Consider the following 12,943-nt stretch of genomic DNA (forward strand, 5'->3'; position numbering starts at 1 on the left):
GTTCCATCTCATTCCTTAGGCTACACCCACTGTCACCTCTAGGTTTCATAGTGCACACTGCAACTTCCTGGACCAAAACTTGTTGCAATGTTCTGTGTTCTTAAATATATTTATCATTTGCTACTCTTTCTGCATTGTTTTGATGTTCAGTACTTCCTGACATTCTCTAATTTTCTTTCCTTCACTGCACAGTTTCATCCTATTTTGTCTCAAGTTACTAGCAGCCCTGGACCATGCTTTCCACAACAGGAAAAGTGAAGTAACTCCTTACCCCCTTCAGCGTAGTGTAGACTGGCACTGTGACATTTCTGTAGATGAGATAGGTAAATGGCCCAGAAGTTGAACACGAGAAATTGGAAACTGGGAAAATTCAGAGAGAAAGCAAGAGAGCAAATAATACAAACCAGTGAAAAAGAGGAGGTTTTAATGGAGAAGCACATGGAGGACTGCTATCCTGGACAGTCTGGCTTCAGAAAGGCCAGGAGACGTGTTATTAATTCCATACAATTCCCAGTGAGAGCTGCAATGTTCCCTCCATTTAGCCTGTAAGACACCTTACCCACCCTGTGCTCCTCATGGTACAGTGGCAATCTGGTGTACCCTTGTCCAAACAGATAAAAGCCGTAACAGGTAAAGGTGATGGTTAATCAGAAGACTAAAAACAGGCCACAGACATGCAGAGGCAGAAGACTGGTGGCAAAACTGATGGAGGAGATAATGGAATCCCTGAAGATGTCCCTGAATGTAGAGGCACAAACAGCCCAGCACCAACCACCCCCAAAATCAGATATCTTCTCCTCCCTTCCTTTATTGAGGCTATCTGTGAGGTCAAATTTACTTTGAAAACAGGCAAGGAAACGAAGAAATGTGAATAGCCAGAAGCTCAGGTCCCACACTGTCACCATGAACTCCCTCTAAGGATGGATCTAGTCTAGAACTTACAGCAGCTGGAAGTATCATTCACCATGGCCACTTCAGACAGCCTCATGCCAGACTTGGCCACAGCATAGATTCGGCTCTCCTGAAACATTAATACCATGAACAACAATGATCAGGCAAAAATGTAATTCTTACAGACAGAAATGCCCATGTCGCAGAATCACACCACAGTCACACCTTTGGGTAGGAAGAAGGGCTCTCTAAGAAAGATAGCTGAATTCCACTGTATGTTGTGTGAATGACCATTAATGGACGTGTGTAACTCTGTGTGAATTCCCAGCTACAGACGTGACATCCACACACTGGACACCTACATGTAATTGTCAATAAATTACTATATCACAGCTTGGAAAGAGATGGATTTTTTTCCAAATTATAAACAATACAAGAATCAAGAACAGCCCTAAACCAGGACAATTCATTGAGTCATCAGCTGTAAAGGATGCCCATTCTGTAATAAGGGAATGAAAGAAATGCCTGGAATGATCTCAATAAGCCTGTGTCTCAGTTACAACAACATACAGAACTTTCAGTTCAAAGGATCTCCAAGTGCTTCATGAATTGATAAAAATTCCAGAGGAGGAACCCAACTCTGTATCTAGATGCAGAGCTACTACTAAGACATCAGCTAGTGCGAAATGGATAAACCCCAAAGCCAGGAAACCTCTTGGTGCTTCTTAAAGCATACAACCAAAACTCACTATGAAATAACACATATAATACATAATATGAAAGTACCTAAGATTGCAAAGTCAAGTACACCAAAAAATTTATAAGACATAAGAATTAACAATGAGTGCTTGACTTCGCCGTTTCAATAAATCACTTGTTTGCTCCTGCCTTTAAAAAAGCAAATGAAAAGAGAATTGTCTCTTTTGATGCTACATTGATTTCCACCAGGTTTGTCAGTTTGGCCTGTTGAGGAACCTGGTTGATGGAGTCCCTTGGGAGTCAGTCCTGATGGACAAAGAATCCAGAAAGACTCAACATTCTTCAAGAAGGAAATCTTTAAGGTGCAGGAGCAGGTCATCTCCATGTGTTAGAAGATGAGACAGTGAGGAAGACCAGCCTGTCTGATCAGAGAACTTTGGCTGAACTCAAAGTTTATCACCTTTGGAAGAAGGGACAGGTGACTCGGGAGGGGTACAAACACACCATGAAGTTATGCAGAGAAAAAATTAAGAGGACCAAAGCCCAATTAGACCTTCACCTGGCTACTGCAGTAAAAGCCAAAAAAAGACTTTTATAAACACATGAGAAACAAAGAGAGAATCTCCATCCTTCATTGGATATGAGTGGGAAACAGTGACAAAGGATGAGGAAAAGGCAGAGGTACTCAATGCCTTCTTTGCCTCAGTCTTTGATGGTAAAACTAGTTGCTCTCCAAGTACCCAGCCCTCTGAGCTGGAAGACACGGAAGGGGGAGCAGAATTGATGCCATGATGATTTTTTTGCCTTTTCTTTTATACCCTTTTATATACCTTTTTATAGCTTTTGTATTCTTAAGTGTTTTTTAGCTGACACTCTTAGACTTATTTGTCAAGCTAGGAGACTAAACATCTTAGAAGCCTCATAGTTAGGGATCAGATGCCCCAGAGACCAAGGTCCTCTCCAGAACACATTTTGTAAACTGAGATAAGACCATCGAGGGGGAAGGTTCCTTGGGGAGGGGGGCTCACTCGAGCCTCTCATTGGGGAATTTTTTATAGATATGCTAATTAGTAAAACCTATAATGTTATACCAGATGGATTGTGGGGGTGCATTTCGGTGCATTTGACCTGGACGTAGTGCACCTAAGGATCCTTAAAATAAGTACCAAGATAAAGTCCCTTTTTCCCTTCTAACCATGTTTGATTCTTGATTTTAAGAGCAGGAAAAGGCATCAGAATGAAGCCCACATAACCCAAGGGGAAATGCCCAGTGACCTGCTTGGCCACTTAGACACACACACAAGTCTGCGGGGCCAGGTGGGATCCACCCGAGGGCACTGAGGGAGCTGTCAGAAGAGCTCACTGAGCCACTGCCCATCAGCTACCTGCAGCTCTGGTCAGCCAGGGAGGTCCCAGGTGACAGGAACCTGGCAAATGTGACACCAGCTACAAGGGCCAGAGGAGAATCTGGGCAGCTACAGGCCTGTCATCCTGACCTTGGTGCTGGGGAAGGTCATGGAGCAGACCATCCTGAGTGCCATCACAGGCACACGCGAGACAACCAGGGGATCGGGCCCAGACAGCATGGGTTTGTGAAAAGCAGGTCCTGCTTGACCAACCTGATCTCTTTCTATGACAAGTGACCTGTCCACCTTCTCAGTGATGAGGAGAAGGCTGCTTTTTCCAATCTAAACAATTCAAGGACAAATAAACAATTCATCTATCTGACCTCAAAAGTAAGAAAAAACAACAGGATATGTATATTCACTTTACCATAGTTTTTCGCAAAATTCTCCTAATAGCAGGGGCATACAATGAGATAGGAATGCTGAGATCTAATCCATGTATCTATTCTAGTATCCACAGCTTTTTCTCACTCTGAAGCTATCTGGTCTGGTCCACTGGATTTATGACTCATTTTTCTATCTTACATGACAACAGAACTAAGGATTAACTTTTGATGACCCATATAATGATAAACCACAATGCAGAACATTTTGCCTTTCATTTTTATTCCTATGGTTCTTGAGTACTATTTTTTCAATGGATTTTTTTCCCCTTATAAAGAGAGAAAAAGAAAAAAAATTGTCAACGGAGCCAGCATGCCCCATGATCTGGAACTGTCCAACTTGGTGGCTCAGGAATGTAACCTGTGATACCCAGAGGTATCAATTCCTTGTGACCAAGAAGTGTTGTAGCCTGACTACCAGGCACAAAGATAAGCAGCACTTCTCACACTGCTGTCCTTGCATTTCTTACCCATGATGGGAATCGGTGCAGCGGTGGTGTGGGAGGTTTACCTCCCAGGTCAAGTGCGCCAGCCTCAGAACTCACAGCTTCTCTTTGCTCTGCAGGTAAGTGGTACATTCCCTCACACGTTCCAGCTTCTCCCCTCAGCAGGCCACATTCTGTCTCCATCTTCTCCATCACTCCATCATCATCAATGTCTGTCTCCTCCACATGCCCACAGGTGACTGGAGGGTCTGTTATGGGCTGGAAAGTGTTAGTCTCTAAGTGCATTACAGGACAGAAAGAATTAACCCCCGACTGTGGTTGGCTGTGATGTCTCTTGGCTAGTTGGATACTGTCTCTTGGTGTATTGGGTGTTCGTATTTTTGGAAAGGTCATACTACTCCCAAGGCTGCATTCCCTCCCTGGACAGAAGGAATGTGCTGTAACAGCTGATGTTGACAGAACCAGAGGTGGCTCAGCAGTCTGGAGACGGCCCTCAAGCACGCTCATTATTTCTCCTGAGGAAGAGGAGTCCAGCCGGTGGGAGTTGAATCTGGCACTCAGATCATCAGAGAAGCGGGTGCCATCCAAACTCACGTGTTGCAAGGTGCTCACAGCACTATGGTTTCCTTCCAAAGATGATTGGAAGGTCAAAGCCTCAAGAATTCTTGTGGTCTCTGCTGGAGAGTCCAATGATATGGGATCAGAGCACCCTAAACCGTGTTCAGAACTTATGGTTGGAAATAAATTTTTCTCTGTGGAGAGATTCCAGCTTGATGGGTCAGACATGAGCTTCAGCATGCTCTGGGAAAGCAGAGATTTATCCTCTCCATTCTCAGTAAAGGTGTCATTGGCAAGGACTATGTTTCCTGAAGAGAGGACATGTTTGGTAGGTCCTGTCTGACACACCTCTCTGAAACCAGGTGCAAGAAGCACAGGTTTCTGGTCTATCTTCTCAGCAAAAGAGGCCTGCGATGCTCGGGGCTTCAGGGAATCAGAGCTCCAAAGAGATTCAAAGGGAGGAATGCTGGTCATATCTACAAGGAAGGAGAACACATGGTTAAGGCATTCAAATACTTTAATGTCTTCAATGTTGCTTCCTAGTGTACATTCAGTTGTATTTCAATAGCACCCTGGCCTGTGTAGGACTATATAGAATGGAAAGAAGATGGCTGGACACAGTTATAACTAAAGTGCTTACATTTATTATTGGAAATAGCACAGAAGAGATGAATAGGAAATGATTAATCACTGTTCCTGACAAAAGTGAAACTAAAGGGTGCCTAATGAAATTAGGCAGAGCATTTGAAATTTACAGGAGGAAGGTTTTTCCCAGACAAAAAAAGAAACAGAACGCTGCAGATAGGCCAGAAAAAGTAATGTATCAGTAGTACAGGAGTTCTGGCTTAGGAACTTCCTAAACTACTGAGAGCAGAAGCTGGAAGGGCATATGGAGAGAAGGACAGCTTTACCTGCAATATTTTGTATGGTCTTCCCTGGAACGTGAGCAGCCAACCAGGAGATGGGATACCGGCCTAGGCAAGCTTTCAGTCTAATGCAATATAGGAGTTTTTACTCTTACCTATAAAATTATGCCTCCTCTCATAAAACATGAGAAGGAAGTGCACCTATCCACACAACACTTTGTCAGATACATCCAAGTGGCCAGAACACTGCTTAGCATGGCTTTTGGCTTTAGTGGACCCACAGTGATTAAGTCATCAAATAAGTTGGTATGATTCCATCCATTCCCAGGGGCTAGATGAGGCTTCCAGCAAAGGTATGGAGACCTTCTTAACTATCACAGCAATCAGTGAGTTTACTCGCTTTTCAAGAATTTCCCTAGAGCTTTTTGTTATCCTTTTGTGCTATCTGACCCACACAGTGCTTTATGTCACAAAGTTTTATAATAGTAACTTATATGGTTTTGCTGTAAAATCTTCCTCTTTTTGGTTCTTTCCCTGCCCTTTCAGTTGCTATGTTAGATGATGACATAAAAGATAGATCCTAGATTGCCTCCATTGTCCTTAGTACCTACACTTCGTAATTACTATACTTTCTTCTTTTCCATAATTATTAGATTTAAAGATTATCCCAGTTCTACAATTTCCACCAAATAGCAGCTTTAGAATATGAGAAAGTGGGGGTAAAACTTGGAATGGCAGAGGATATTTGATTGACCTTGGCATTCATATTTATTTCAGCCTGACTGAAAAAGAAACAAATCATTAGATGCTTTGAAAATTGCAAAATATGGGTGAGCGTGACTCTGCTCAGCTATTGCTGAAAATGCTGCCTGAACATCAAACTCTATGGGTATTCTTAACCACCCATGGGATTTACAAAGAAATAGAAACAAACTGAAGACACAAAGTTACAGAGGGAAGAGCAAACAGCAGAATAAATTACTGCTGACAGTGGAGAGGATGAAACCTGCTCTTGGAAACAGCTGAGAAAAAGACAAATCATGAGAGCATGACCTTGGCACTTGAGTCACAAGGAACTGAATGTTAGCAAAGCTAACACATAACACTGGCACACACAAATCCTGGCACATATTTTCCCCTGACCCTAAGGTAAATCATTAGTGTAGACTGAAAAGAGCCCATTCATTTTAAATACTACTGGTATTTTTGCAGCTTCCTAGATGTGACAGGAGATTATGAAGACGCAGCTGTTACTATTAGCATAGTAAGCAAGGAGAGATTTGTCTCTCTGCAAAGGCCTCTGACTTCAGCCTGGCATAGTGAGACTAGTGAGGGATAAGAGGAGAGGACAGTGCTGTTTACTGCCCAGAGAGCTGGGATCCAGGGAACACTTAATACCGGATTATTAACGCAGCTTACCAGGCATTCTCTTTTTGTGAACAGTCAGAGCCGGGGGGATGAGAAAAACCCAGTCATAAAGCATTTCACTAGAAATGTGGTGGGATTTAGAAGGAATTTTGCCCTATTCCCTTGCTGTGGAGTAATAGGAATGCCAGAAAGACTTCTGCAGGAAAGAAATATCCCCTGCCCATGTGCCCAGTGAAGTTCTGGAAAATAGCTCATCTTACTGTGACCAAACCAAGCTTATTAAAAAATAAAAATTAAAAAAAGAGAGAGAATTTCTTCTTCAAAGTATGTTACAAAGAAAGGTGCTGAATTCAAGCCTGGAGACCAAAGTTTTCCATCCAGCCACGAAAGAACAGCAAATACCCAAAACACCATAAGCAGCTTTCTCCAACCCAAGCTGATAGCACAGAAGAACCTAGCTCCTAAAGGCAGACCAAATAGCTGCTGCCTTGGTTCATTCAGTTATTCAGCTCACATGCCAGCAGAGGTTCTGTGGGGATGAGAATAATTCACACGTGGAGGTACACTGAAATACATCAGGGACTTCTCCCCTGCAGCACTGAAGTGAATGGAGAGTTCTACTGTGTATTTCAATGAATGCTTTTAACTCAGGAGCTCAGTGGCTTATTTTAATGGCAAATGCAGATTCTAAGAAAAAAAGGTGTCTATACTCAATTGTTGGTGGGAAAACAATCAAGAGTTAAGGCAGGTAGCATGTTATTCCCATCTTAAAAAGGGATCCGCTAAGGAACAGGGCAACAGAACAACTCTACTGCTCGCTGTCACAAGTTTTAATTTCTGACAAAGTTAAGAATATAATGCCAACCCACGAATGCCGACCCCACTCTTGTGGTGGTTACTGGGCTGCAGTGCCAGTTGAACACATTTACCTTGCAATGTATCCTGAAGAGCTTCAATTTGCTCCATCAGTCTCCGATTACAGGTTTTCAGGTGGTAATTTTCTAGCTCAACCTATGAAACAAGAATAATAAAAACTGAAAAATAATGCCAAACTGGTGTACGTGTGATCCACTACACAGAACATGCCTTCATCTTTGTTATTTTCAAATATCTTAACAAGGGAAAAAAAAGATGGGTGAGTCTACCAGTCACCTCAAAATCCTTCTAATCAGCAGCATCACTAGAAAACCCACTTAAAATATTTTTCTGTGCTTTCTCAAACAGCCACTGTGTGAACTACTGGCACTTCTCAAATATGTCTTTAACTTGGAATAAAAGACCAGACAGCCCACTCCCAGCTGAAAACTACTACAGCATCTTTAAAACTGCATGCTGACCCACTGCTATCTTTGTTTTTCTAGAAGATAGGCCCAGACAGAGCCACAAATCCACAGGATGGAAAGAACAGAGAGGTCAGAGATGAGAAAACAAAGGACATGTTTGTGTAACAGGTGCTCTGTCAGAAAGGAACAGAAACTGCACCCAGAGAAAAGAGGAAGAGGTAAAAGTAAGCTAGGTGAAAGCCACTTGTGACTAGTCAATGTTCAGAAACTGCCTTTGGGCACTGGCGACTTCACAGGCATTTACAGTTTGCCCAATAAAGTAAATAGCCCTCAGTAAGACTGATGACCCCAGCCCTACAAGTGAGTATATGTAGGGCCAAACAAGCAGAGTGCCTCTGTGGCAGTTTGACTGTCCCCAGACTATTGTCCTACATAGGACACCCTGGGAGTGGAACCCCCTGGGAGCGCAGCCACTGCACTTACTCACAGGCCTTGAAACCTGGCAGCAAGCTAGAGACTTACCTCCCTGAGCTTAAATGTTACCCACTCTTTGATCTTGGCAGCTTTCTCTTGAACAATTTTGGCTTCCTCAGTCCTCAGCTGTTTCTGTGCCAAAAAACCAAACCCAACATTAGATGCATTAGGAGAGCACAACTAACAGCTCTCAGTGAGTAACTGCATTCAGGAGTGACTGAAACACTGAAGCTCCCATTCCAGACATAAGATTTAAGACTGCTACTTGGACACTATTATTCAGCTGGCCTCTGAAAAAAATAAAGCTCTAAGTTGCCTTACATGGTCCCTAGAGTTAAATTCAGAGACGTGTTTCAAGAGTTTGTTGTGGAATAGCAAAACCCAGGTCAGGTAACAACTGGCCACCTACCACAATTTGAGTACAGTCTGCAACTTTTTCTGTTTCATGTGGTTTTGCAATGTTGCTGCTTGCTGTTGAGCACCTGTAGTGTTCCCCCAGCCTACACACACATCATCGGCCAAAGGTAATAAGAATTAAGCAGTGCCCTACAACTGATGCATAACACATCAATCATTCCAAACAAAAGGGATTTCAGCTGCTGTAAGTGCAAGTGTAGGGCACAAACTTTTAAGGTGTACAAGATGCAAATACCAACAACGTATTTAACACACACACACACACACACACACACACACAATATTCTCACTGAGAAAGTAAATTTAAAAAAAACTCCACAATTAGATCTTGAAAGACACTAAGACCTGCTAGGAGGATTTCAGATGCTATAAGCAGTTGTATGTTTACGTATCCATTAGAACAAGTTCTAGTCCACACAAAGGTGTTATGGCAATACTGTTGATTTGCACAATGACTGTTGCTCCCCCAAGTATCTGCTTGGGTAATATTGCTACAGCATTTTTGCAGCTGTGTTTTCTCAGCTGTGTTTTTAACTTTTCTGGAAATTTCCTTTGAAAGATGCTGAATTAATACTATAATCACCCAAAACTTTCTGGTTTATCTTCTGTGTGGCTTCATCAGAAGCAACATCACTGAAAACTATCCTATCTGCATAATGATTTAAACAACTGCATGAAGAAATCAGTTCCAGGAGCAAGGGAGGGAAGGGAGAGAGGAGGAATATATGCTCCATGGCACATCAGCCCTGGTTTCTCCAATTAAGGGGCAAAGATAATTAATACCTTCTGGCAGTAGTTGGTGGTTTCCCTGTTACATTGTTTTTTCTGAAGTAAACAGATACAAGTAATTATGACAATAAAAATGTCAGTCCTTTCCCCCAGTTTTTCACACTGATAAATACCATATAAATGCAGAGCACACTGCACAAAATTCCCCACATTTTCCCATCACTTTTAATCACCACATGCTATTTATCACTACAATTGCACATTTAAAGGCTCTTATTCACGTATGTTTGCTGACTTTAAAATAGACCCTAGTAACGTTATAGGCAGCAGGAACATTTGTAGTTGAGCATAATGAAATAACAGCAATCAAATCTCATGCTTTAAGAAGACGACTTATTTAGCTTTTTTTTCCTTTTATACGACTGTGTATGTTCCTAATCATCAGGTCTCAACCTTTGCAGGAGTTAGACTACTAGATGTGCCTACAGGTCTGAAATGATCTGGCACAAATAGCAGATCTACCATCTCTGAAAATCCATCAGATGGGAATTGGCTTTGAATCCCTAATGACCTGGACTTGTCCTGGAATAGGGTTCAAGATGCAAAAGGTTCAGATTACTACACTATATGGTGAAGTGCAATGCCAAGATTTTATTTAGGGTTCTAAAGTAGAATAGTGACACGATGACAGCATAGTCACCAAGCTTAGTAAGCCCTGCCTCAAAGCAGAACCAATTCACTCGGGCACTGCAGCCATAGATGCAGTTATTGTGCTTTAAGATCCAAAAGCAATTAGAGATTCTTTGTGTCCCACACTACTGTGTGGTCCAGACACGACCTCAGTGTTCTCTTAATAATGCTCTGAACTCCATGTCTCTTCCCATCCCAGTGAAAACAAATAGGATGCCTTACAGGGACCCTTAGTAACCTAGCTCTGCCACCATCTCATCCCAGTCTGAAACTAAACCAGTGACTCTTTATCAGAGTGTTTCTCGTCTGGAATTACCAAGCTTTGGCTTTCATTTCTAGAAACTCATTTTGCCTCTTGTTGCTGGAACAAGATTTCTACTAACAGTCCTTGAAATAGGTCACAATTAGTTCAGTGTAATTCAAATGGCTGAGTAATTTTTTTTTGGTAAAATTCTACTTCTGTTTAAAACTTATTTACTTAGCAATACATAAGAATACCTCATTCCTCATGTTATAAAAACCACAGGGCAAGGCCTTTACTAGAACTGCAATACAAGCACTGCTGTATGTAGCATTTTCCTTCCACCAACTGAAAATGGAAGAGACTAAGAACTACCCATGCTGGGAAACAGCTGCTCTTCTATAATGACATCTGACAAGAGATGAACTATGCTAAAGGACTGCTGAAGACTGGGAAAAGACCCTTCCCAAGAAGCAGCATGAACTGAGTCAGAGATGGGCTACACAATGGCTCCGCAAAGCAATCTATACACCAAAAAGCCAGAGAAAGACCATGACCAGACTGTAGCATTACAATGTAGGGTCTCAGAACTAACATAAGGAAGCCCTTTAAGCTCATTGACTGATCTCCAATAATGAAGAGACATGGGCTGTCAAAGCTGAGTGGATGTTTTATCTGAAAGAGAGGATCTTGTACTGAGCTGGGCATTATCTTACAGCTGATCTGGAGGCAACTGAGAGACTAACATGTAATGAGACATAATCCGTATATTTGAACTATACATTACAGAATTCCTCTAACTCATGAAACCTACAGGCCTCCCTGTAGAAAATATCCCTACCTGTTTTGCTAGCTGTGTCTCCAATTTGTTGATCAGATCCTCCTTTCCTTGCATTGTGCACATCAGCTCCTGGTATTTCCTGTGCAGGGTGCTGTCAGATTCACCAGTCTTCACGTCAGCTAGTTTTATCTTCTCTTCCATAACTCTGACCTGTAATGGTAATCAGAAGGAAACCGAAAAAAACCGAAACACAACAAAACAAACTAATGCAAATTAAGGATCTGCTTGTGTAGTGGTAAGAGAATGAAAATAAATGAGAATATTTGTGGGTTTCTTATTTTTCAAGTCAGGGAAGGAAAAATAAAACATCAAAAACTACAATACCCTTCAGATCACACTTAGTTTATATCCACATTTGTGAAAGGAACATTGTCCATTCATTTGTAAAGCTGAAGCAAGAACAGATGCAAACTGAACCATGAATAGATAAACACATCGTGGATTGTGAGATATTACAATCAAATTACTAATCAAAGACGTCATACAGGCACCATAGTCTCTGTACACGTATGAACAAGGTACATCACACCTTCCTCCTTTGCAATATCACAGCCAGTTTTTTACCTCATTCACTACCATACCACAAACCCCTGGCCATTTGCTTCAGATTAAGATTTCTATAGCAAAATCTATTATGGAGGTCCTTCTTCCTCCTATCCCCAGAATAAGACAGTGTTTTAGCAACTCCTGTCTTTCCACCAAGTCTTTTCTCCAGACCTGCTACGGAGTTACAATGTTAGATACTTCAGAAGATTTGCCTGTCTTTGAGCTCCTGCCAGTGCCAACACTTCTTCATCTCAGCAAGAGAAAGATCACTGTAGAGCTCCTTCACTACAGACAAAGTTTCAATGCACTAAAATCTAGTAGCTACTGAAGCGTTTCAGGTTTTTAGCAAATTTTTAAAACCTCTTTGCTTTCTTCAAAACCTCTGTCTCTCAATAATGCCACTCCATTTTACCATTACCTCATTCTATTACAATGGATTATAATACTTCATTTCTAAAGATTAATGGAATCCCCTCAATTTAACTCAAATGTACTAATTGCAGCATTTGAAGATGGGAAAATCTCTGGTTCCAATACATCTCAAAGAAGCTAAATCTGCAAAGAAACCAACTCCAAATACCATAAATTTAGCATAAATTTAGAACCAGAAAGACAGAATGCAGGCAGCAATCTGAGCACTTCACAAAGTCTGTGCAAGACTGTTAGTCATGCTCTGTTGAGCAGCCTACACTTCATACTTGCAGAAGCTGTGTTTTGTCCTCCTGTCTGCCTGTATTAGGCAGAGAAGCAAATTGCCTCTTCCTCATACTGAATCAGAAAGGCAAGCACCCAACATCCGAGCCAGAAAACTAAGCCTGCTGAGTCGGATGTGTTTTCATTAGAGTTTAGGGTGATTATAGTAAAAAGAAATGGCCCCTCCTTTCTGTCTGATGCCCAAATGCTGACTCTGTACTAGAGGCTCAGTGAGGGGACTGCAAACATGTGATTTCCTTAATTGAGGTTGGCAGCTACAGGGAGTCCATTGAATTAACAAATCCAACCCCCCAGACTCCTGGAGAGAAAGATAACAAGAGATTTTGCACTTGATGTGGAGCCCTCTCATTTGTTGGCTGCCTCTCATTCATGGTGAATGTACTCATTAGTG

The 12,943-nt window shown here is 41.9% G+C and overlaps 1 protein-coding gene across 3 annotated transcripts in view; it reads right to left on the reverse strand.

Annotated features, from left to right (window-relative positions):
- PLEKHH1 (pleckstrin homology, MyTH4 and FERM domain containing H1) overlaps positions 1-12,943 on the reverse strand; it is a 50,711-nt gene that overhangs the window by 24,804 nt on the left and 12,964 nt on the right. For all 3 annotated transcript variants that reach the window (XM_048307389.1, XM_048307388.1, XM_048307390.1), the window contains exons 4-9: positions 11,293-11,442; positions 8,423-8,506; positions 7,547-7,628; positions 3,850-4,859; positions 943-1,021; positions 272-360 (exon numbers count right to left, since the gene is read on the reverse strand). In XM_048307389.1, coding sequence (XP_048163346.1) covers positions 272-360; positions 943-1,021; positions 3,850-4,859; positions 7,547-7,628; positions 8,423-8,506; positions 11,293-11,442 — 1,494 coding nt within the window. The remainder of the gene's footprint in view (positions 1-271; positions 361-942; positions 1,022-3,849; positions 4,860-7,546; positions 7,629-8,422; positions 8,507-11,292; positions 11,443-12,943) is intronic.

Source organism: Corvus hawaiiensis, chromosome 6 (genome assembly GCF_020740725.1).
Source record: "Corvus hawaiiensis isolate bCorHaw1 chromosome 6, bCorHaw1.pri.cur, whole genome shotgun sequence".
Taxonomy (NCBI): Eukaryota; Metazoa; Chordata; class Aves; order Passeriformes; family Corvidae; genus Corvus; species Corvus hawaiiensis.